Source organism: Elaeis guineensis, chromosome 3 (assembly GCF_000442705.2).
Source record: "Elaeis guineensis isolate ETL-2024a chromosome 3, EG11, whole genome shotgun sequence".
NCBI classification, from domain to species: Eukaryota; Viridiplantae; Streptophyta; class Magnoliopsida; order Arecales; family Arecaceae; genus Elaeis; species Elaeis guineensis.
This window is the reverse complement of record NC_025995.2, coordinates 102872007-102898985: the sequence shown is the minus strand read 5'-3', so window position 1 is coordinate 102898985 and position 26979 is coordinate 102872007. Positions and strand designations below refer to the sequence as shown.

General features: G+C 35.8%; 2 protein-coding genes across 2 annotated transcripts; both read right to left on the bottom strand.

The window, feature by feature from the left end:
• Positions 1-730: 730 nt before the first annotated feature.
• On the bottom strand, positions 731-19449 carry LOC105041329 (uncharacterized). Its single transcript, XM_019848803.3, is given in 20 exon segments — positions 731-906; positions 1111-1204; positions 1524-1691; positions 3303-3607; positions 3702-4639; positions 4642-4911; positions 5507-5636; positions 5747-5838; positions 5920-6236; positions 7953-8035; positions 9005-9064; positions 10450-10659; positions 10861-10945; positions 11095-11189; positions 11307-11573; positions 11695-11868; positions 13573-13787; positions 17620-17718; positions 17890-17956; positions 18805-19449. Coding segments are annotated over 20 exon segments (4026 nt in total). The 5' UTR covers positions 19051-19449; the 3' UTR covers positions 731-795.
• A 6251-nt stretch (positions 19450-25700) lies between these two features.
• Positions 25701-26006, bottom strand: LOC140856303 (auxin-induced protein 6B-like). The gene has a single exon (XM_073253413.1). It carries the CDS (start codon positions 26004-26006, stop codon positions 25701-25703), a length of 306 nt encoding a protein of 101 aa, XP_073109514.1.
• Between the last annotated feature and the right edge of the window lie 973 nt (positions 26007-26979).

The window sequence follows — 26979 nt, the reverse complement described above, 5'->3', positions numbered from 1 at the left end:
AATAATAATATTATTATATTATATTAATATTATAATATTTATTACATTTTAATATTTATACTAACACAATATTTTTATTAATATTAATATACTATTTATATTAATATTATATTATATATAATATTATATTTATTAAGATATTAATAAATTTATTAGATTAAAATATCAATATTGTATTAATATAATATACATTCATATTATATTAATACAATAAATTATTATGATCAAATGTTATATTATAATATATTGATATTATTTTTATATTAATATAAATATAATATCATTATTTATATAAAATTTAGGAAAAAAAGGTATAACTTTGTATCTATTAAGAATATAATAGATATGAATACTTAATCAAATATAAACCACTCTTCAACAAATCATGATCATCCAACCATATCAAAATTTAATTTAGAAGAAATAACTTTCCAAGTTTAAAAAAAAAAAATTGCCATGAACCCAACAAGTCCTCAAAGAATTAACAAGTATATATTGATGACAGTGGTGGACATGCTTGGTTTGTTTGGGGGAATATGGCTTAACTGCCAGGCAATATATTTACCCTGATCAGGAAGAACAATGCCATATACCTTGTAGGGATCTCAGCTCTCTATGAACCAAATATGTTTGGATAAGAACGAAACTTACATTTACATTCTGTGTAGGACAAAGACTGGCTGGCTGCACCCTTTGCTGGCACAGGGTGACATTTTCTGTAGAACTAATATGGACTGCATTAAATAAATACATTAATTGAAACACTGAGGAGCTCGACAATGCAGGATCTTAGCTCTACAAAAGCAAAATATATTTTGGATAAGAATAAAAATTTACATTTAAATTTTGTGCAGAACAAAAACTGAATGACCGGCTGCACCCTTTCCTAGCCCCGGGTAACATTTTCTGTAGAACAAATATGGACTGCATTAAATAAATAAATCATTTGAAACACGGGAGCTTGCCGAGGCTGAAAGATTTTTGAGCGAACATCTCATTCTTCACTTCTACTGGTCACCTCCACATTTATTCAAGTTAGTGCTGTAAGTCATGCATGAATGAGCTCATCTCTTGTAAATACCTGTCATACATTTATCATGTGGAACCTACCCCATTAAAGCAGCTGCTTTGATTCAAAAATTCCACATCATCAGGTGACAGTGATAGTGAGCCAGAACTTAAGTAGTGCACTGATTGCCGAGACCTGCGAGAAAAGGATTAGTACATCCACATGAGTAAGCTCAACAAGCATTGGGAGCTCAGTTGTATCCCTTTTTAGCCTGAAACCAACCACTAAACCTGGTGATTGGTACTGAAGCCTCCAGAAAAGTCCTTGGGTCAAGCTGACCAGACACATGTTGATAACATAACAAGAAACTGAGGGCAATTTTATGGAATCACATATCAGGCTAGATCAGGCAAGCCTTAGTATAGATGGACTTGTTAATACATATCTCCTGATTCTACAATGGCTGCCCATAACTAAAGGGTTCATTTGGTCGATCTAAAAATTGAAAGCGTACCTTCTCCGTGAGTTCTGATTTGTGCATTTTAAGAGACGTGAGCACTCTAATTTGGAGATCTGGCTCATGAAGGACAAGTATTCATGGGAAGCAATGCCTGCGAATGTCATGGACAACCTTGCTGGAACTATAGAAAGAATGATGTTGTGAAGTCTTGATTCCAATTCCCTGCATAACAGCAACGGAAGAGTCAACACTTGAGCAGCAATGAAGAAAATGTGAGGCATCAAGAATAGATGGAAATCCCACTCGCTGTTATTCTACCAGCATGGCACCATACATTGCCACAAAAAGATAGCCCATCTTTCTGTCCAAGTACCTTTTTGAGGAACTTTTGCCCAGTACTTAAGAGAGATGGCATTTTGCTTTGACAATAAAACAAAGATAAATGCCATAAAAGTTATTGGTCCAAAGACTTGCATAAACTGACCTCTAACCCATGCCTACAATGTAAATTGCATCTGACCAACAGATATACAGACTTTCTAGAGTAGAAGTTGCAACTGTAAATTATGTTTTTGTTCCCCACAGCTCTATTTTAGGGTTGCAAACAGCCTTTAATCAATTGAGCTCTAGCTCATTCCCATGTTGCTAATTGCACCGACCAAAATACATATACAAACTTTTTGTAACAGAAATAAAATCAGTAACTTCTCTCATAGCAGGACTGAGAAAAATTTTAAAAAAAATAATAATAATAATCTGTGAGTATATATGGTGGGACCATATATATCAGAATAATAGATGATTCCCATCATGGAGTCAACAGTATTTTCCAAGTAAAAATGTGGATCCAAGCTTTGGAATCTGTCCAATATAATATGCTAAAATAAGATGATAGTACCACCTGGGTGGAAAGTAATATCTGCCTTGCCATGTAAAATACTATTGGTGAGCAAATCCTTTAAACATCTTAGAGACTTTGAAAGAACTAAAAACCTGCTCTTCAAATTGCCATACAGAGACCTTCTGTATTCAATAATAGAATGATGGTCGCATTAAGGGGAAAAAAAAGGTCCCTTAAAAGGGCATTTTCCTTGCATTTCCAAGAACACAAATATTACCTGACTCTTTGTGAGCAGATTGGGGCTTGTCTCAATAGTCATACCCCTTTCCTCAGAAACCTGGGGTTCTGGATTCAAATCTTGGGTAGTGCATCCCCAAATATTTAGGCCTGGGTAATGAAAGTGCAGATAGGTCTCCCTCCTTTTCTCTCAGAAGAAGGAAAAAATCTCTCTTTGTAAAAGCATCTTGATATTATGTTAAGCCAGAACTTCTTTTCTTAATTTGGAACTTAATTATATTCTACTCTTTTGACTTGAGGAATCTCATGTGCCAAAAAGCGTGACATTTGAAATAGCCAATCCCCAACTCTCAAAACATGAACAGATCAGTACATCACCCATGGACAACCCATGCAAACTAAATGCTAGCATTCTCAACTAGCTTATGACGGAATCTGGTAGATGGAAGCACTTATGGTCATGCAGACACCATGACTCCACGTGCATGGAAAAAGGTGCCCTAGACATATTCTAGAGTGATTGGACTTAATACCAGGGAACGATGTAGATGTAAATAGGAAATGACTATAAAGTCGCAAAATAGGCAAAGCATTTCAACAGTTGCCCTTCATGCATTACTGATCTTATACTTTGCCTTAAAAGATGCATAACTAGGGATGCACGATACTTTATATTCAGTTTTTACTCCAGTGAGTACCATTTCTTCAACAAGCACCTTATAATTCTTGCAATATCAGAAGATATAAGGCCATACCTTCCTATGGATATGCCATATCTTGGTGCCTTTATATGCAAACTTCCATCATATAAATTTTGGCTAGCGATGTTCCCCTGGGTGATCAGCTTCCCCAGGGCCATAACATTAGTGCTGGAAGCTAGCATTTCCTTTGCCAAATCCACTGTGTTTTGAAAGCCTACTTCTGAGCCTAGGGACAAGCATCTGCTTGTGTAATAGCAAAAGCCATGTTGCACATATGTAGATCCCATCTCAAGTTGCTGATCATACCAGGAAGAAGCATCTGGTTCAACAGAGGGTGTTAATGATGGCTCTAAAATGTCCTGCAAAAATTTCTCAACATCATTCAGGAAGTTCTCAGGACATAAAGAAACATAATTTCTCAAGCATGTAGAAGTAAAAAGGTTATTATCATACATTGACAATGGGATAGCAGCTACTGAATATAATGTCAGCTTCAGAAATTAAATCAGCCAGTCCAGAAGCACACTTTAGTATTGAAGAAACCTCTTTCTTGTTACTTCTTAAATATAATTTTAGATCTTCACGTTGACTGCGTAGTTTTCTCCATGTTTCTTGTACAGAAACAACTTCCTGAGAGCACTTGCTACATTTCCCAGGTGTCAAACGTATGTTGAAATCAATCCGGCTACATTCATCCATCAATTGATATCCACTGGCTGAAGGTGCTTCAACTACATTTTGAGAATCTCCTTGTTCCTCATTTCCATAAACTGACTCTACATCCTCGCGCGTATTTCCAGCATTGCTTTCTGAACAGGTTATTGATTCAGTCATAGGTCCATCTAGATTATCAACATTTGCTACTGGCAAGGCACAAGTAGACTGAACAAAATCAGTAAAACAAACAGATGCATTGTTAGAAGATACTGCCATTGACAGAAGATCATCCTTCTTGTGGGCTCCAGCCTCAGATATGAAAGAAGATTGTGGAACGAATGACACATCCAGCAATTTGAATGTGTCACAGATATGTGAAGCAGATATCATTTCAAGACTTGCAAATGAATTTTGAACATTAACATCCCTTCTAGAATGATATATGGGATCAGTGCATGGATCCAAGTCACTTAAAACTTGTTGTGCCTGTAGACTTGGCACTGTCAACGTGTCTGCCAGAAGACAGCTGTTAGGAGCTACTGAAGTAATTTCTGCAGGTGGAGGGTCATTGGCACATAATAGCTCATCCTCAGACTGAGAAGACAATATAATACTTGGCCTGTGCTTAACTTTTCGTCGAGCATTTGTTACTGGGGAATCTGAAGCATCAGAGAAGTCATTTAGATCATTAGCCTGAGCTGAAAATTCTGCACAGTCAATGCTGGAATTTTTTTTTTTAACTTGTGTTTTTTCCTAGTCTTGATGGTATTTGTGGTCTTCTTTCTTGTTTTGGAAAAATTGGTAATTTCTTTTGAGTTAAGCTCTTCTTGCTTCATCATATACACGAACTGTTCTTCTACCAAAGAAATTGTTTTATGGATCTCCTCTCCCACCTTTTCTGATAGCTCACATCGAAACTCCCATGGAATTAGTCTTGGCATTACAAGATGTGCAGCATCAATATCAAATGGGAGGGGACTGTATGTGGTGAATTGCATTTTCCTGTCTGAATAGAAAGAATAGAAATCACTCAATAATGATTTAGAAGTATATGACAAACATAATATGATAACTTTTTAACAAACCTTCAGTAGAAGTAGATGGGATTTGACATAGGTAGAAGTGAACCAGGATAGCATATGATTGTTAAGCTTAGAAACAGAAGACAAAAGTGCATATAGGTTACATAACACCATAACCTTAAACCAATTCAACTTCCTAATTACTCGTAATCATTTGCAGAGACCCAAGGCCTACTTCTGTGACTTGAGAGAGATGAATAAACATATCACAATCTAGGATCATCTAGATAAAGTCATCAGAAAATTCTATGACAGGAGCCATGCCTGCCGGCAAGTTTTAATGTTTAATCTTTACATTGAAGGGTAGAGAATGGGACTCCAGAACCAAAAATAAGACAGTTCATGCACAAGATAACATATAATTTATAAGCTGATCTTCTCATGAAAAGACCAATCTGCATATACAAGAAACATAAAGTAAACAAATGCAACTTCAAGCCAGCAGAATATATGTTGTAGCAATATAAACTAAAATCTTGGTCTTCTCAACAAAGACTTGTCTTGCTATAATTTACAAACCTGTGTGGCCTGTCTTGCCCTGGCACCAAAACTGAAGAAGCATGAGAGTCTTACGGATATCACCTAGACAAGACCTGACTAAGTGCTCCAGCAATTGGGCAGAAATTTGAGCATTCTCAGAAGCACAAATCTACAGAAAAATTGAGAATGAACAATTTGGAACACCAATTAACAAATCCAAGGTAACCAAAGCATGTATAAATTACAGATATCTGATTTCAAAATTGCAAAAGTTTTTACCATGTGTACAAGTGAAAGCAGCTCCTCAGATGATGGATGTTTGAACTCCAAAATGACTCGGTCCAGAAGATGTGGTAAGATAGGATTCTTATCTACAAATCAGATAAAATATACCAGGGATAAGAAATTCATTGTGGCTAACAAACTCGACCATGGAGTGATTGGTAACTCACTATTGCTTGTAAGGATTATGGGCCGCTTTGCAGTTCCAGCCAGCTGAAGTATCGTAGAAATAAAACCACGATCTTCATCAAAAACAGTATCTACATCCTCAAAGAGAATTAGGGTTTTATTTGCAACTTGCATCAGGGCACTTCTATTCTCTATAACATTATAGGAGCATTCTATATGAGTTTTTTCTATTTCACATTCTCTTGAAGCCATCTTAATTGAGAAATTCTCTAGGTCATCAGCTTCTCTATTGTCTACTGTGTTTGACAATAATTCAGGGTTATGCTCTTTCCTTGGATCTATCAGTTCCTCAAATGACCTGGATAAAGGAACACAAGCACATCACATTAATCTTCATCAGTAAAATAATAAAAAAAATAATGCAGTTTGTTTTATTCCTGACTGCATTGCAAAAGCAGTGGAACAAAATACAATGCATGCAAACATAGACAAAGTCATTGCTCCAAATATACAGAGAGCAATCAAATCAAATTATAGTTTAAAGTTTAAACAAGCTAGAGCAATACCCAATTTATGTGTTGCATTCAAATGGGTCAGCACTTGTTCTTCTCAGATTCATAGAATTAAAGAACCATCGTAAAAAAGATCCACATAATCCTTCTGTGTGGCTCTTCTGTATCATAGTAAAGATTTTAATACTGCAGTGAACTATTTCACAGAATCTAGAGAATATTTTCTCCTGAGATATAAAAACTAGAGAATATCTTGCTAAAAGCAGAGTTCCAGGAGAATGCAGCACTTTGTGGAAGGGTTGTAGAGGGGATTACAAAAGTCATATGAAGTTTATAATTGTTTATGAATTAGTCAAAATCTTCAAGATCTGAAAGAGAAGAAATATTTGAAGATCCTAGGGCCTCCAGAACTGAATGATTTAATAAGAAAATTAGAGTATGGTCTGCCGTACCACCCCATACCATATGGTATGGGACATACCGTACGACATCGGTATCAAACCGATATGGCGTCTTGTACCATAGACACTCAGTATGCTGTTTTGTGCCATAACGAGCCGCATACCAATACTGTAGTAGGAACCAGTACAAAGTCTGATACTAAGATGGTAAACCTTGTTCGAGCCCTTACGAAACAGAAAAGGATAGGCATACTAAGTGTTAGTCACAAAGAAGTGATCATTTAGGGCCAAAATGACACATGATAGCCATAAAGTTGGAATCTTAAAAGGACATCAAGTTGGTTTGATCATGTGCATAGCACCAACTGAAGCTCTATAATGATCTTGCTTTAGTGACCCTCCTTAATTGAATGTCCCTCCCTCCCTGCTCCTTGCTTTATTTCCATAGCAAATACTTGAGAATGTTCTATCTCTATAACCAAAAATTCTAGGTCAATAGGAGACTTGAAAATTATAACATAGTCTAGCTTATGTGAAGAACTTAGATAAGTTCGTCAAAGAAACAACATAATCCATATTTTAGGATTATTTTTTATGCAGAAATTTTCATGTCAGTAAAACAAATAGCTATTTCGCAGTCAAATGTTGCTCACAGGAATAACAGGTGCACACAATGTAGAAACTTAATAAGATTATTTATTTGATAAGTTGTACATGTACTAAGATAGACATTTGCTTCCTATGTTCTGATTCTATTTCAGATGAAAATGGTGCTATATGTGGAGAGGAAACTTTAGCATTTAGAAGTTTTCGATAAAGCATATGGAAGAGCACAAAGAATCAATATTCTTATCTACATATGTTGGAATATGATTTGCTGAGACTTTAGCAATTGGCCAAACTAGACTGGTTAATTTCCAAGATCATATAACCAAACCACAAGAGCAAACAGCTAAACAAGCTACACTTAAACCAACTATATCATATCAAGTATTAATAAAAGAAGCCTTCAAAATTATATTAAAATCTTGTGTGCAATTAAAGTCATGGAAGATTATGTGCCAAGGAAGAAACAGCACGTCAGATGGTTTGGGCACACAGCAAACAAACAGAAAATGAGATATTAAATATAAAAGGTATCCTACAGAAGTTGTGACAAACCATCTGTTAAATCCATGTGATTCCATTGCCTCTCCAAATTTTTGCTTTACATGTGCTCCATTTCTTAAATCAGATGCATTCACCTGTCAGAGAAGATAGAGCTTATAAATACAGAACCACAGAATCCAACAAGTGGGTGTTTATCCATTACTTCATTGAACAGATTGCTTAAGCCTCACAACAGAAGATAGTTAATGCTTAAGAATAAGTTTGTGAACATAATTTAGGTCATGACTACACTATACAGTTCTAGAACTCCCACCTCTGATCCACCCCCTCCACCTCCCCACAAAAAGGAAAAGAAAAGAAAAAAGAAAATGAAAATAGATTACCTTATTAGAACACTTATAGAGCAAAATCTGCAGAAATTGTTTTAAACTGTATCTATTTGTATGACCAGACAGATCCTTGGATGTCAATACCATTATTCTCTAGTTATATTAGAGCTAAAATGACATTGTTTGCCATATTTGTGGTTTCAAGGGATGTGCGTATCACAATAAGGAGGTACTCAAAGGATATATCATCATGATCCAAGATTCAACTCACTCAAATGAGGATATGCCGCTTCATCCGAATTATCAATTTCAACCTTTTATCAGGCCATTCAATCAAAGCCTGATATGGCCTTTCCCAGTAACAAAATGTATTGCGAGTCATTTTAAAATGATGCAAGTGCTGGTCATCCCAGTAACAGTGGATCGACATATGCCATGGCACGCCAGTCAGGGATGAAAACTCCACACATGCATGTCCTGTCTGTTGGCACATGCATGAGTCACCCAAGTGCAAATTGGCAACTGCCACAGGTGTCAGCACCAGCTTTTATACGTTGTTTTAGACCATACATACATAAATTTGTAGATAGTTTCTTGTGTGATTTAAATCAGAGTGGACTTAGGGAAGGATAAGTGGGCTTGTGAAATTAAGAATTGGATGAGCAGACAATTCAAGTTTTCTCAAGTTGGCATTGAAATTTAGGTGTTGTCTATTAATCTAACAATCAACATGAAAATATGTGACCAAGGCAAAGAAAATAAATTCATAAGCACCTCAATCACTTCAAAGCCTTGCTCCTTTGCACAGGCATAGATGGCAGCAGATTTACCACTCTGCACCAAAAGTTATCATGGATTCAATTAATTCATGCAATTAATACAAATAAAAGAGATAAAATAATATAACAAAAGCAAATCAGAATATTCACTTTGGAAAAAATATAGACATTAAAATGCATTGGACAGATTCCCCTATTTTCCATTTAGGTTGATGAGTTAATGCAAATAGTTAGATTAGTGAGTTAAATCAAGTTATACATTTGCATAAGAAGATAAAATCTCATTGATTATTTACAGGAAATAGACCATAAGAAGATAAAATCTCATCGATTATTAACAGAAATTATTTGTTTAGTCATCATATCTTGAAGCAGATGCAGCTGATCCATTGAATTAATTTTCAAGTATAGTCTTCAACATAATGCATGCTGGAATTAATCGAAAGTTGGTGGATGGTTAGGAACTACTCACACAATGCATCGGTAATAAAGATAATGTATATTATCCTAAAAAAAGATGCATTTTGCATGCAAAAGGGAAAAAGAACCCCCTCATCATCTTCAAGTTTTGTCCTTTCAGGACTCTAAAAATGAAGTAACAAGATTATCTTTATCCTAAAAACCATTCTAAGCAGCAATAGACAAAAATTTAGATGACCAATAGATATATCGTATATGACCAGTCAATAGAAGAAAAAAGACTTCCTAAATCAACTAAGTTTCCTTTCTTCATTTTTTTTTTTTTAATTTAAAACTAGTCCTATTGAAGTCCTTTCCACATTTTGATGCAGCCACAGAAAGCTTTGGTTTTCCCTGATTCTTTTTAGTGCCAAAATCCGAGCTTTCATCGGGCAAGATCAGTCAAGATTGCATCCTTACAAAGAATTACTAAGTGAATTTGGCATTTTCAAAATTAAGAGACTATCTACCCAGAATATGCACTCAATGCATGACATAACACATCTCAGCTCTTGTAGGAAAGAATATTTGTTTCTGTACATATGAACATTCCTACATATGGCTTGTTGAGCATATCAATTAAAACCACTGGAAATGAACACATATTTCTGGGGAGGGGGACAAGCTAGATATCTCAAACATGAGAACTTGCATGACATATCAGATCTGAGTTAGTTTGATAGCGATCGATGTCTATTTTACTGTTTTCTGCTCAAATGAAATGCATATCTAAAGAAGCCAACTGGAGATCAAAATTTTCATCTTGAATACAAGGTAAACACAACGGAAAATGAGAAAACAAAGAAATTGCACAGCTAAAAACCATGCGAGGATAGGAGAAAATCCCAAGGAAATTGGAAGCAAGAAACCTTCTTCTTAATGGCTTTAATGTCGGAATAATGCTCTAACAACACATAAAAAATGTGATAAAAGACATAAAAATATAATAGTAATAATATATTTACTGAGGTGGATACGCACCCCAACAGGTCCAGTAATTAAAAGCACATTTTTAAGGATGGCTGCTTCTTCTCTGTCACCCGTGTCAGAATCATTTTCATAGCTATCCTCACTATCTTCAATGGCACATTTTTCACCAGATTTACAGTTTTGACTGCTTTGCCGACCTCTTTCATGCCATGACTTCAGCCATTCACTCAGGGATCTAATAGATTCACTGTTTCCACACACCTGGAGAATAAACCAGTTTAAGTTAACAATAATAAATGCTACAGATATATTGTGTCAAAGATGGCATGCATTCCACATAAAGAGACAAGTGGGAGAAAAGGAAAAAAATATCCATAAATAGATTTCCCCACAACTTTAGTAAAATATGGCATGCATTCTGCATACTGAAACAGAAGCATGAAAGCACCACAAGTGACTCACTTCTGAGGCATTTTCTGGCTGGTACTTGTTCATCCACAGGCTACACTCAGGCCAACAACTGTAACGTTGAAAGTATGATGCCAACCTAGAGGTGAGAAAATTTCAGGACATTATGTTCAGAACATGACTAATTAATTTCTCTCCTTGGAAAAGAAAAGCAAATCATATTAATTGTTTCAGTCATCAACATGAACATAGTAAATTCTTTGCACTTTATTTTTGGAGATATCTTACCTTTCCTTGAGTAACAATTCCTCATGCTTGCTCTCCAAATTAGTTATGCAACTAGCACGTCTAAAAGACAAAGAACTATTGCCATTAACACAGACCTACAGGCAACACAAGCAATGAGTAAAATGATTCATGTAAGACACCTGAATGAAGATTTCACATTTGTCTGATTACAGCAAAGAAAGTCTTATATATGGATACTTTGGAAAATATACCAACTTCAAGTGTGAGAACAACTGCTCGCTTTGACTTTGCCCAGCAGACAATATAGGCGAGGCTACTGCTGAGGTTATAGAACCCTTTTCTGCATCTAGTAGTTCATCCAGATGCATCTCTTTATGACAAAGGGTATCTAATTTGAATGGCTCAACTGAGCCTTCAAAAACTGATAGATCGTTTCCCATGGCAGAACAACCACTCATGTCAAGCAGAGTCCTCTCCGAAAATACCCAGTTTTTCCAATCTAATGAAATTACATCATCCTACAGGGGAAAAAACATATGGCAAAATTAGCTTACATAAAAGTTTTCACAAATTTATCTATAACGTCAGACAATAATGATAAACCTTACAGTGATACAAAATCAACCTCATTTTTAGCACCTGTTTATCAAGTACATGAACGGGAGGACAGGAAACACAATAATCCCCATCAAGAGCAGACCAATGTCTACTCTCCACTTGTGTAATGGCTTGAGCCTCTGTCCCTCGCTTGCCTGCTTTCCAACAAGTGAAAAATGGATGCATTCGCTTTCCTGTAGATAACCGCACATTTTCCTGATAACAAGCAACAATTGCCATTTAGACAATTATCAAAAACATTTTAATTGTTCGTTGAAAAAACAAACAAAAACAACAAAGTAAATAGGCAAAAGAAATGCAAATGATACCTGAATAGGAAGGGTTCCACATAACATAGGGTAGGAGTTTGACAATTGATGTAAGAAGAAAATAAATAAAAATGGTATATGCCTCATATTCAAAATTGATTCAAAAGAGATTCAACAATATGATCAGCTCATTATCTAGGATCCATTACACAATAGAATGGAAGCCTACACTATACGTATAAACAAGCAACAGAAACAGAACTGGAGATAAGGGACAAGATGCTTCCTGCTGTTATGTGACTGACCTATCCTCTGAAGGCATAAGAAAATTATGTAAAACAGCAAAAAAAGCCTTGCATGTTGTATGGTTTAGAATGCAAGGCGATTAAAAGGGCTTGATCGACAACATGTACATGACATAAACGAAAATGCAGAGATAGATATGTGATGAAAGCAGGTGAGTAGGAGTTAACAGCAATTGAAGACAACATGACAGAGAACCATTTGAGAGGATCTAGGCATGGATAGCAGAGATCTAAATTTCACAGAGACTTTAAACAGAAGGTGGAGTCTAAGTTAAGATGGATGGAACTTGCATGGAAAGACTTGGAGAATCTTGTTAAATCATCAAAATTAGCTCCTGAGATCAACTAAGTATTTGGGATAAGATAATGGTTATGGTAACAGTGATGGTTAAGGTTATGGAAAACAGAATCCAAATTTTTTTTAGAACAGCTGTTCTTTCTTCTTGGTTCATTGGCTTATTGATGGAGATAAAGTCGCTTTTGTGGTGAAAAATTTAACATACAAGTGTTCTCATATGCCAAGTTCCAATAAATTATATATTACTAAGTATAATGTTCCTCTCCTGTGATCAAAATGGATCATGCTTGCATTTCTTAAAGACAATCAAAAAAATTTTCCAATATGCCTTAGTGGTGAAATTACAAACAAGTACAGATTTCCTTGTCAATGGTGCTTAATTTTAGAGTTAAAATTGCACGTGCACATGTAAGAAGTCATATCTCCATTGAAATAAAGGTTATTATACTTCTTAGTTATCTGACTGACACATGCAGTTTTCTTGAGACAAATAACTAATTATAATGCTCTTGAAAACATATAAAAATTTGAGGAACTAATTTCAGTATCACTATTGATGCATGTGCATTCCATTTGATTTAATAAGATATTAAAAGCATAATTTTTAGGACCTCTTTTTTTATTCTATTTTTCTGGCAACACATTGGTCACACTTATCATACACATTCACCAAAGTATGAAAAGAACTGCACATGTTTTCTAGTGGTTTTGGCCAGAATTCATATATTTATTGTTAACAGAAATTGTTATTTACATGCAGCACAATCATGAGCACTAATTGTGCCATGACCAAAGAATACATTTGTTACAGAAAATGTCACTGTTGCAGATAAGCAGAATCCAAAATACTGTTTTCAACATCTAATATCCATCCATTCTTAAATGGTTATGATATTAGGGATCCATTTCGTAGCATGTAAATTCTTTAGCTATCAAAACAAAAATATATATCGTTAAATCAATATAGAGAGCAAAAATATATGGGGCATGCAAAACATATCAGAAACAGAACTACTAAAAGGAAGAAAGAATAGTAATTGAAGAGTACCTCTGCAGTTACTTTTGCCTCCAACTGGAGATCACAGACTGGTTGGTCTGTATGCAGACTTAGGCCATCTCGATCCATTGTAGAATCAGATTTGCCATTGACTTTTCTCTTCACAGAATATGACTCCTTTTGCCCAGAGTCAATAGATATTGCAGCATTTCTAGGTTTAGCCTCATCACTCAGGTTGTTCTTCAACCGCTGACAATTTTTGCTACCTTCAAAAATGTATCCAGCAATCAAATCTTACTTCTGCATTTCTCATGCAATAGCAAGAAAAGAATAAGAGCAAAAATGTTCCTACCCTGCAGCATAACTTGTTCACTGCACTTCACAAGCAATAGATCAATCAAAGAGGAGGATGGAAACAGCTATGAAGATAAATATGACTTGCAGAAATTATTCTTTTTTATAATGTCCAAAATCCAAATAAAAGGCCATAAAGGAAATTCGCAAGCATTTTACACCTAAAGCATCACACCAAGGTCTCAAGAAAGGCATACATAAAGTTGCACAATTAGAAAGCTTAAGCCAAATCGAGGATTTTCAGACAAGAGAATGTGTCTTAGTAATTCCTTTTGAAAAGAGAATGTGTATCTTAGTAATTCCTTTTTCACCCTCTACAGCAACTTGATATTTGGAACCCTACCAATTTATTCAACTTGAAACAATTGATATACTTGTGACTAGAGAAAGACTATTTTGATATCAGAAGCAATTGAAATTCATCATGAATCAAGTATTAAGTCAAGCTTATCTTAAATTATATTCTGTGTATAATCATTAACTCAAGAAATACTTGGAAGAGAATTAAGAGTTGGAGGATAACCAAGAGTTAAATATGTATATTGCACTAACTTTAAGGTCTTGCGAGAAAGAGAGTTCAGAATTTTCTTATGTCTGTCTTCAATGTTAGTCCTTTATGTAGGCACCAGGTGGCATACCTCAGAATAAAATCCATTATTTAAAAAAAAAAAAAAGAAAAAAAGTCATAGCAACCACTATAGTGGTTTTGGACCTAAACCACTATGCGACATGCTGTCATGATCTTGTATAGCATTTGGGCCTATAGCGCCTGATATGGTGCGTAAAAAGCCTCTTTATGGTGACTACGCCTTTGGATTATAGTGGGTACCATGTGCTTATAGGATTCTGATGGTACAGCAGAAACACGAATTTCAAAAATTTTTCATTATGAAATCCTAACCATCAAACTCTAATTCAGGAACTCCTTGATAATTAACAATCATATATAATATTTGCATAACATTATAGCAGATATAGAAGAATACCTGTCACGCTAAATCCAAATTTCGGCAGAATTTTCACTAGACGCCCAAGTGTTCGCCCTCCAACATTGATCCACATGGAAATTGAATTCAAGACTCTCGCTCCTCAAAATTGGTTCTTCTTGCTGAATTCTTTCTTAAAGAATTCATTTTGGGCAGCACAACACTACTCTAAAGCTTGACCTTCCTTTTCCTCCTCCTAGCCTTCTCCCTCTCTTCTTTTCTTTTCTCCTTGTCTTGCTTAATTCTCTTCATAAGCCCTAATCCTAAAGTAGACCTTTTGTCCTTAAGAGGACCTTGTCTTAACAAGGGAAGGAAGAAAACTATTGGGACAATAGTGGAGAGGTTGTAAGAAAGAAGGATTGAGATCGAATGCCAAACATCTTGAGCGTGCCACCTATTTATAGGTGGCGTGCAGACTCATCCAAACTATCTCGCGCCCATCCAAGCCACCTCAGGCCCATGCACCTCATCTCATGCCCATCAGCAAAATCTTATGACACGTGGATAAACATCGAGAATTAATTTGAAGAGACACCTTCTCGCAGAAGGACTATTCGGTGCGCAAATAATTTTCAATGTTTTTCCAAAGTGTCGCAAGGTTTCATAAGGGGCACCTACTCTATCCAATGGATAGAATCCCATCCAATGACCATCCAATGGCCAATATAGATGGCGCCCAAGCAGATTTGGCGTGCAAAAAGATAAGGCACAGGAGTTTAAAGAGAATCTATAACCATTTGGACTCTAAGTCCAAGTGGCGCCAAAGATAAAGAGGTGGCTAGGATAGTCCATCTTTATCCATTTTTTTCCAATGACCAAAAGCTGATTAAGAGGCCGGACTCTTCTGCGCCTCTTAGTCATTTGAAGTCCACGCCCACAAATTTCTTCATGGAAAAATAAATGGATAAACATAAAGAAGGGGCGCCCTACACCAAGGGGCGCCACATGTCCCAAATGCAAGAGATAACCCCACGCGCCAAAGAGAGGGACTCTCTGGCACATGGGAAGCCTGAAAGGAGGCACCATATCCCCTAGCACAATCAGCCAAAGGTCAACCCAATTAAGATCCATTTAAAACTTGAGTCTAATTGGATTTAATTAGCCCAATCTGGAACCAATTTCGAATCCGATTCGAACATAAGGGCTAGGATTTGCAACACATGCTAGCATGTTCATCCTGCAAACATGATCTAATCCAAATAGATCCTTGATCAATTCTCTATGTATGTAATCCATTGGGTTCCAAATCTAGCCAGCAGTAGGTTCAAGTGCAAATTGACCAAATTTAATTAAAATTCTTTTTAATCGATTTAGATCCAAATCATGCTAATCCGATTTCAACAATTAAAACCCTTTCTAATTGACAATCGAATTAAACTCTTTTATTCGATCAAATCTACAAGACAAGATTGATGTCTAGCAATGTATCATGTCTACTCGGAAGATATGAAATTTTGATGGAAATACCAAAAATATCCTTCAGTGGCAAATTATTGTACAATTCAATCCTGCGATCATACTACAATCCGAATATGACTATTGATATGGAATAATGTCAAATCCAATTTCATATTCATATTTTTCTCAATCAAATAATGATGATTCGATTAATGAAACATTAGAAATTCTTTTTAATTTTCATTCTGCTTTGATCAAAATCCCCTTGAATCATCATATAATTGGAGTAAATAGGATGCGATCTCCTCTTACTAGGAGTAATCGATTCCATGTTAACCTACTCACAACCTCCATACACAATCCACCATATCCAGAACACCCCGTACATGATTTAGTCATAAATGAGTATGAACCAAAAAATGAATTCATGTGCACAAGATTCTATGATAGTCTCAGGTCTAAAGATCAGTTGCACTACTCCCACTTAAACAACTATCTTTTGATATGTAAGGCTCCATAAGATGTTCTCTTTTAACAAGTCAATTCAGTGAACTCATTCTCTAATGAACACCCACATCCTTATAGTAGTGTCACATACAAGTGATTATGAGATCAATCATCCTCTCCTTCAAGCATATATAGGATGTGCCAGTCTTTCCGGAAACATTGATCCTCAACTCAATGTACCAACGATTGAAAATCTTTTAGATTAAGATTTTATGATTTTAGATCTCACTGGCATGATCTCATCATAGCCCTAAAAATGTCAAAGTGATTCATATGGGCATACCTCAATCCTTAGCATGATGAGAAAGTTCACAAATAAAAGAGATTTGATGAGGTCAGGAAAAACTCGATTTGCTAGATTTTGAGCTTGCAATGAAACCCTACCAACCACTACGTGCCCACCATCCACTTGTAATACCATGATAAAATCATTAGAACATACAGTCGCACACCTCAAAAGTGGTTTTGATGGCAGACGTAGCTTTGACAAAGCACCCAAAGAAAAGAAATCAAGGGCTTTATGTCAACAAGATGTAACAATATAGCTGATAAGTGCCTTGTCTTTCATTTTTCAATAAATTATTTATAACTCAAACTCACCTAAAATTTTCATTTTTAGAATATATATCTTCAGCTATTGTTCCCACAAACTTAATCCTATCCTTGTTCATGGCATAACTAGTTATGGAAAAGAAAATCTCACTAATTAAGCCTGCATTTAGAAAATGACCATAGGCCTGTATGTCAACTCAAGTATAAACAGGAGGGGCGAACAAGTTATACAATGATAGTTAACATATTCTCATGTTGAAGTTGGATGCAGCACTGAAGCAGTGCCTTAACGCATACTTACTGGCCATGGATTCTAGCACTTTGAAGCGCTTGCTGTTCCCCACTTTCAAATCTACAGCTTTGAGTTGCTCTGCAGTTTTCTTCTGCCGTGGACTCCTCTCTGAAATTTTAGAAGAAACTCAGAATCCATGTGTTTGTATGTGGGTAATCTCCTAAATAAATAATGTGCGTGCATGTTTATGTGTGTGTGTGTGTGTGTGTCACACAGAGGAAGAGAGAGAGAGAGAGTCTTTGCCTGCATAATTTATTAAGGAAAACTGTGTGAACTTACCGACTGAGTCTGGGAAACTTTTGCTTCCAGTACTTAATCCCTGCACTTGTTTGCTGGTGACCGGAGACTGTGAAGGAAGTTTGAAGCAGGTCAGCTGAAATAGCTATAAGCTTCGAATTTGGAAGAAACACGCTTGAATAGGGAAGTTTGATATAAGGACTATGAAAAACCATAAAATAAGGATGCACATTGTTAAAATTCAATATTGCTTCTTAAGCAAAGCTCATCAAGAGAATAAAACACTGACTAACTGATAAAGTTAAGGGGGTAAAGTAGCACAGCTGCTCACAAATCAAAATATATGTGTAAGCACAAGCGTAGAAGTAAACACAAGCGGAGTTAGGATCCAGGAATGAAGCTTACATAGTTGCCTAGAACATGCACAACTTTTAGCTCAAGGGTCACCTGGTAACTTATATAAATGTAAGTATAAATATACACATAAACACACACACGCTATGCCTTTGTCAGCTAGAGGTCAATTATTGGAAGGACAAGAATTTAGAATTTCATTACATACACTTGAAAAATGAGCAAACGGCATGCTAAATTGACTTCGTTATTTAAACTAATTCAACTCATTTATACCGACGAGTAGATAAGGTTGGAACATTGAATGAAGAATTTTGCCTCTTCTTTGGAAAATGCATACCCAAAAAAAAAAATCGAAAAACTAGACAGGTACTATGGCTATTAGGAAAAGTGCACAAATTCTATATAAATTATTAATATACAACATTAGTACTGGATCTATTATCAGTTAAATAAGAAATTTAAATAATGGATATGATTATATCTTTAAAACTAATTTTTGTAAAGAGAAAAAAACGAAAGAAAACAATGAATTTCCAGAAGGATCATGCTATCAAAAGCCAACCGCCATCATCCAATCAAATCTTGAAAAGAACAATGTACCTTTTTAGGAGTTCTTGGCTTGGATTTCCCTTTCTTCTTCCGCTTCCCCTTCTCCTCCGCCTCGCTGTCATCCGATTCCTCTCTCTCACCCTCCTCCGCCGCCGCCCCTATCCCATTGGCCCCCTCCACTCGAGGAACAGCCCAAGGGAGCTTCGACTGGACGCATCTCCGCCGCCTCTTCTCCCCCGCAGGCGATGGCGTGCTCCCGATCTCCACCACCTCCTCCTCCTCCACCGATCTATCCATCAGACGAGGGCAAAGGCAAGGGCTAGGGCGACACCTGATTCTGATCAACAACGGATCTAAGGAATGAAAAAGGGGGAGGGAATTAGGGTTTCCATCGAGCAGCAGCTAGGTCTCAGGGAGAGATAATGGCGGGAAAAAAAGAAGAAATTCCCGCGCTGGAGGACTTCTTTCCCGTTCCCATCGGAGCGAAGGAGCCATCGTCAGGGTTTTTATAGCGACGCGGAGTCCAAGAAGAATACCGGCCCTGTCACCGAGAACAGTAGGGGAGTTTGATCTGGTCTCTAATTAGCTAGTAGAGATCAATTTTAATCCGTTGGATGATCTTGGCCGGTCCTAGATCCGTTCGATGGTCTTGGGCCCGGCTTAAGGATGCTTTAGTTATCTGGACTAGGACGTTAAGACGCAACAATGAGCAATTAAAAAAAAAACTTCTTTATCGAGATTTAAAAAAATAAAATCAGCTGCTCAAATAACGATCCGCTATAAATTTCTCGTGATGTATATGAATTACCTACGGATCAAATCAATACAGATCAGATCAAAAAATCATCAATCCAAATCTGATCAATTTATTAAACATATTATAAATTTAAATCTAAATCTGATCTATTTATCAAACAGATAATCTGTTCCAATCTATTTAACTCATTTATTAAAATAATTAAATAGAACAGATCAAATAGGTTAAACAGGTCGGGTTAAATATGTTAGGTTAAACGAATTTTTTTCAAATACATTAAGCAGATCTTAAATGAATTAAAAATATTAAATAGGTTAAACAGATTAGTTGACTCAATCCAATCTGAATATTAAACGGATCAGATATCTAAAATTTAAATCCGGTCCAAATACTAAATAGATTAAATGGATCAACTTATTTATGATCCAAAATCGTTGAGCCTAAATCCAAATCTATTTATGACGGATCAAACATGGATCGGATTGATGGATTGGATCATATTTCGCCATTTCTAGGATTATCCCATGATGTATGGATGCTTGCCAAATAATTATCACATGGCATTAGTGGCATGATCATCTGTGGAAGATCTATATAATTTTTTATCACTCTTATTATATTGATTAAAATTAATTAATATGTCCTGTAATACATGGCTAATTCAATATTAGCAAATTTACAGGCTAGGTTATTATTACTATCTTGTTTTAAATGTAAAGATAAAATGAGATTGTTTTTGCTGATTTTATTAGAAGTTAGATTGTTTGCATATTGATCTTTTTAGAAAAATATTTGATATGTTGATTTATCATGATACCATTCATCTATCAAAATTATGTAGAGAAGTTTGAAAACATTTAACTCATGCACTATAATGATAATTGGGGATAGATTTGGATAAGATCGATCAAATGTGGGATCAGATCCCACATCGATGATCCAACCCATTAAATATGATCTACTACATCAAAACTGCTTGTACACTAAAAATCATATAATTTGAAAATCTCTAACTTATGCATCAAGTGATCAAAAAATATATATAATTTTATTTTATTTAAGCTGTCCAGTTTTGACTACTTGATGCATAAGTTGGGACTCTCCAAATCATATGATTTTTTATATGCAAGTAGTTTTGAGGTAGTACATCATATTTAATGGCTTGAATTATTGATATAGGATCCTTATTTTAGAATTTTGATCTAACCGGATCTTAGTCCAAATTCAGCCGATTTGATTATAGTTTGGCTCATGATAAATGACTGTCACTTTATACAAGGATTTTTTTTATTTTCTTTTTATGCTCAAAAGAGATTTGGTGGATTGTATCTGCTTACATTGATTATCAACCATATATAATATGCAATAAAACTTATGAATTGATTATCGACATATTGAGACATTTACCATTAAGTGGGGTTAATTATCTACAGAGTTATTAATTATGTTAAAAAGACTGTTGGCAATCGTGGACAAAGCTATTTGTTAAAATATTATCTTGTAAAAAAAAATAATCACTGAAAATACTGTCTAAGGGAAGATACTTCAAAAGTACCCCTCATACTAAGAATATCAAGGAGTATTCATTTGGATAATCTGTGCATTCTTTGCTCGATATTAACAGCAAACAAGGTTCTCTTAGCCTTTTATCACGAGTAGATAGTGAATTGATTTTTCTTTTGATATAAGTATTTGATTGCTCTAATTTCAAACATGAAACAATTGATGTCCATAATTATTTATCAATTCAGATATACTGTAGCCTAGCTGTTGTGCGTTATTTATTTTAATTTTTTGTATTTTTAGCACGTCTCACTCAAATTTTTTTTTTCAATGTTGTGCATATAACCTCTTCTTACCCATATTACAAATTAACCCAGATAAAATTATTTATATTTACAAGATGGCCCTTCTGTTAGGGCCTCCATCTCCCATATTAACTATGATATTTGATTAACCCAAAATACCAAATGGTCATCTTATCCCTAGCTGCTGACGTCAAGAGAAGAAGGAGGAAAAAAAAAAAAAACTCACTCTACACCAGAGGTCTATCTGAAGGCCAAAAAAAATATGGTATGATATCTTTCTCCTTCCATCACCTATATGTATTGCCACCACCTCCGACACCCTGATCAGAAGCTGGTGCTGAGGCCCAACTTATCCTGGCCTCAGCACTTCATCTCCAGCATTCCCCTCATTAGATGAGGTGATGGTTAGTACGGTGGCATCAAACAATGAGTTCAATCGGAAAAGATAGATCGGATTGCTTGACAAAGATATGAACAGGAGGAGCTTAAGTCTTGGACTTGACAAGATCGAGTTCGCAGAATTGGAGCCCTTTGATAGATGTCCACAATTACATGAGGGATATGGAGTATGTCGTTTATGTCTGCCCAGATTTCCTCTATTGAGGTAGTGGGGCTTCTGAAGGAAACCATTGTTTTGATGTCTCCGATAACCATGTGGCCCAAAAGAGACTTGTGGTTCTGCTCGCTGGGCTTGACATTGAGTGGGCTAGTGGAAGCTCATCCAGTGCAGCTTGAGACTTTAATATAAGATGAGATATTATCATATTTAATAGTGACAAGATTAATTTCAGAAATTTTCACCGGAGAATATAAGAGAGAGAACGGGACCATAGAGACAGGATAGATTTTGTTCTGCCAATATCAATATCCACATGTGAGGGTCCATGTCGCCACATGTTTAGTTCCATATTTAAGAAATTTTGAATGCTTATATAAGGATAAAATTTCTATAATCGAGCTGACCATGAAAGAATTTATGGTCAGACCGTCATTGTCTGCCACATGCATATATTGAGATATCCATCAAAAAATGAAGGATTATGTGATGTTAATCTTAACTGTTCAAATACCTCTATGATTTATCTATTTATCTTTTTTTAGTATTTTAATACGTGCGGCCACCTATCTTTTAATGAATATTCTCGAAGCATGTTCGACTATAATTCTCTTCATGGTCGGTCCAATTATAAAAATTTTATCCCTTATACAAATTCAAAGAATCCAAATAATAGCTTCTGTCTAACTATTTTTTGGGTGAACAAAAAAGTAGAGGGAGACAAGAGAAATAGAGAGGGAGGGGGAGAGACATGAGATGGTGAGATGAGGCCAATCCACCACCATTTCTGGATATTTCATATCTTCTCTTATGCATCTAGATTGATAAATGAAATAGATGATTAAAGATTAAAAGAATGATCAAGATAGAAGAAGTTAGAAATGTTGTGAGATTGATGTCAATTCTAAAGAGTATTTCTGGATGATGCCACCTTAGGGTCACTTAGATTTGATAGCTATTAACTCGACATGTTGTGCTTAGGGGGCTGTTATCTTAAGTTTCATATTGGTTGCAGTGGCTATCACTGCTTATCTCATGTGATTACTACGGTGTACACCTTTTCTCATACAGAATGTAGTTCTCTTTTTTCCGACCCGAAAAAAAAAAAAAAAAAAAAAAAAAAAAGGCTAGACATGTTGCGCTAGCAATGAGAAGTACCACTCGACCACTCTTAGCAATGGTTGTTCTGGCATTTAGAGCCATGGACGAAATTATTTTCCTCACACTTCCTCGGCATAGAGAAAGGATAAGATAAAAGACTATTCATAGGCTAAGCAAACGTGTACGATAAATTAAGAAGATGGCATCGCACGCCAGAATAAAACAAGAATACTTGTGTTGTTTTCAAATGCATAACGTCATTGGAGACATGCTTCTCACTTTTGCCAACTTTATCGCGATACTTCATAAATCTTAGTCTTATAAAATTATACACACTGAATTCTAAAAGAGATATTAGGGAGGTGTTTATTTTGTAACTGAAATCGAAATTGAAATGAAAATCAGAATCGATTTGAATTGGAATAAGAATTAATAATTAAATCTTTCAAAATATTTGGTTCATGACCGAAATGAGAATTGGAATGAAAACTTAAATCCTTAGAAAAAAATAGAGATTAAGTTTTAGATAAATTACACCATTCCCATTTTACTCCAGAATCGAAATTAAAATCGAAATCGAAATCGAAATGGGACTCCTCTCAACTAAATGATTAGAATAAAAATTATCTATTTCCATTCTAATTCCAAATCCTAACTCTCCAACCAAACACCCCATAGATGCTTTCATATGGTAGGGACTTCTGAATTTAATTAAGGCGAATCATGATGACCTAATTGCCTTCATTGTATCAGTGGACCAAATTGGATAAATTAAAATAGGAGGATGACATTTTTAGGTGAAATCAACTTATTTTGTAGCTAATTATGTTTAGTAGGTATAGTAATAGGTAGAATTATCAGATTGGTTTAATATATAAGAATCATTTGTGATTTTTTTTTTTTTGGGGTAAGGAAAGTCAATGCTATATTAGAGTTAAAAGGTCGATTTTTATGGAAGAGAAGACGGGGATGAGGTATTTACTGTTAAGCAAATATATACAATATAAACTAAATTATTTAAGAAAAAAAATGAAAATTACACAATACTTGCGTAACCATATGTGATAATGGAATTGGTTTGATACATGAGAACTTTATCGAGATGGATCTCGATCCCTACTTGATGTGCCCCATAGTCAGTCGATGCGGACAAGAGCTTAGTCTATCACGTGAGGTATTGTCCGTTCTGATCCATGGGTCTCACGATTTTATTTTTTAAAAGATGTCTCATGTGAAAAAAAAAATTTCTTTTTATAAACACGAGTCCTTTACGACTCACAATCGATGTGGGACTATTGATGCCCTTCACATTATTAGAATCATAACAAAATTGAAATCTTGAACTATATTAAAATTTTAGTCTGAGCGTGGCGTACAATGCGAAGGTGCCAGCTTGCCGGAAGTAGAGACTTGGGAATCCCATCCATAACGCCAACATCTTTTCATGAAATCTCACACTGGCAATGATTTTAAATAACAATTTTAGTCATCCTTATTACATTATTAAGATAAGTAGCATGAAAAAAATATACTCGGCATTATTTTCTGTTACATCCTGTTATTTCGCGTGGTAACTACGACTGTTAATTTTTGTACTTTATTTTTATTATAATAATATATATTTTAAATTCCAAATTTTTCACTCTTAATTTCCTCCAAAGTAATGTGCGGTCTTCTATTTAATGAAAAAAAAAAAAAGGAAAAGATAATACTGTTATTTTTTCTCTTTTTTTTTTCATTATTTTCTGTTATAACACTATTATATATAGTAACCGTTACTTCAGTAACTATTTTAATTTTAAAAAAAAAAAAACGTGATAACTTTTTGAGATAAAGAATAACCATTATAGTCTCAGAAGAGGCCGTAGAACTATGCATTGGGTTGATCAGATTCTCCTGCTGTGAGTATTCCTTCTGGGTCTGTCCAACTTGGGACGCATTTTTAAAACATTTTGAGACTGTTAGCAACAACGACCACAAGATGAGGATCGCATCTTTTATAATTAATTCGCTTATCATCTACTATAGCCTTTCCGCTTGCCAACCTCTCCAGATTCACCGCAAGTCTTTTTTTTACCTATTTTAACGAAGAAGCTATAAATTTGCTCCATTTTCATGGAAACTAGGGGTGCCAGAGATACGTAAGAGCTGTTATGCACAAACCGGCAGACGCTAAACGACAACAAATTACTCATTTTCTTGATTTAGAAAACAAAAATCTATTGGATATGATTATATAATAAAACCAAAAATACGAAAATATCGGATCCAACCGATAACCGTATACAGTAAATGTAAAACTACATGGAACAAAGGCCAATAAAACTGAGAAGGGCATAATACGTGTGTGTTTGTGTATGCTGTCTTGCGGTCCAATCAATCTCTAAAATTTAGAGCAGAAACAAGAGGAGCCCTCGTAAAACTGCAAGGATCTTTATATTTTATTTTATTTTTTTTATTTGAAAAAGGAAGAAGTCCATTAACCTTACAATCCTCAAGACTTCATAACCCATGTAAAAGTTAAAACCACAGGGATCCCCATAATATTACGTTTTTTTTTTTTTTAATTTCAAAAGGAAGCAATCCATTAGTCTTCCAATCTTCAACTATACATGAATTGGATGTAGAAGGGCTAAAAACTGTTGTTTTGTATAGAAAGGATCAATCATGAAGTGCTCGCGAAAGAGAGAGAGAGAGAGAGAGAGAGAGAGCTGCACAATACGCTTTATATGTAGCAAGGGGACAGAAAGAAGGGAGACGAGTGGTGTTGGAGGTGCAGCGACTCGCGCTCGATGAGCCAGCGGATGTCAAGGAAGTCATCGATGGAGCAGGGAAGTCTCAGCGGACCCGTCGCTTGGTAGCCATAAACCTCTTGAGCCTTGTCGAGAAGGTCGGTGAAGAGAGGGTGGTGGAGATGAGATATGGGGATCGTGAACTTCCTGAAACCACCAGCACCGTCTCCTTCGTCTTCCAGCCCCACCCGCACCGCCAACCATCCCTTCTTCACCTTCTTCCTCTCGTTCTCCGGCATCTTTTTGGTGGGATGGAATACCGGGAGAGATGGAAATGCTGGCTAAGTAGTCTTGGGTTTGCGTTGCGGAGGAAGAGGGAGGGGAGGAGTTTTATAGGAGGAATGGAGGCCGGGGATTTTGGTCTGGTGATCGGCCGATTTCCTTCTTCTTTAGCCACGATGACCATTGGATCTCATATTGCACAGATCTCAAAGCACTAAGGATTCTCCCTGATAATATTTTCTTTAATGAGGCGGTGACAATAGCAAACATTGAATCATATTTTTTTTCCCTTTTTAGAAGTGGGGTGACTGGTGAGGTGAACGATCCCAAGTTTGTGGGCTGTCAAGGCGGAAAATTTTCCTTTTAAAACTATGCAATTCAATCACTTCCTATTCGGTCTATGCATTTCCTTGCACTCCGTTTTGCGTGTACGAAATAGTGAAGTGGGGTTTTTATTGGGTTCAGGTGCTCTGAGAATAAATTTATAAAATAGTTCGCGCGTTCGTGCGCGAGGAATCATGCGCTCCCATTAAGAAGAACAGGTGGGCACCGTCCATCCATTTATGAACCGGCTCGGTTTGGGTCCGACCTAGCTCACGAATATTTTAGTTCGAGTTTCGTTCTGCTCGTGCATCTCGGTCTAAGTTCTAAATGGTTCACTATTGGATTGAATCTAGAGGTGCAAATGGATTGGATCGGATCATGTCCATGAGTGATCTCGATTCGATCCAATTTTTTGATCGGATTCTAATATTGGATCCAGACCCAATCCAATTAAAAATCGGATCGGATCCCTGATCAAAAGGTTTATCCCATTTGATTATTTGGGTCGGATTGGATCTATATATAATCCGATCTCAATCTAAAAAATTTGGATACGGCTCGAAGCCAAATTCAGTCGGACTCGGTTCGTATGATAAACCAACATATGCGAAGTTTATGATAAAAAAAAAGAAACATTGTTTTACCTTGACTATTAATTTATAAGTA

Excerpts from the sequence above, each read along its gene's own strand:
- LOC140856303 (XM_073253413.1), bottom strand. The coding sequence starts at position 26,006 with ATGCCGGAGAACGAGAGGAAGAAGGTGAAGAAGGGATGGTTGGCGGTG.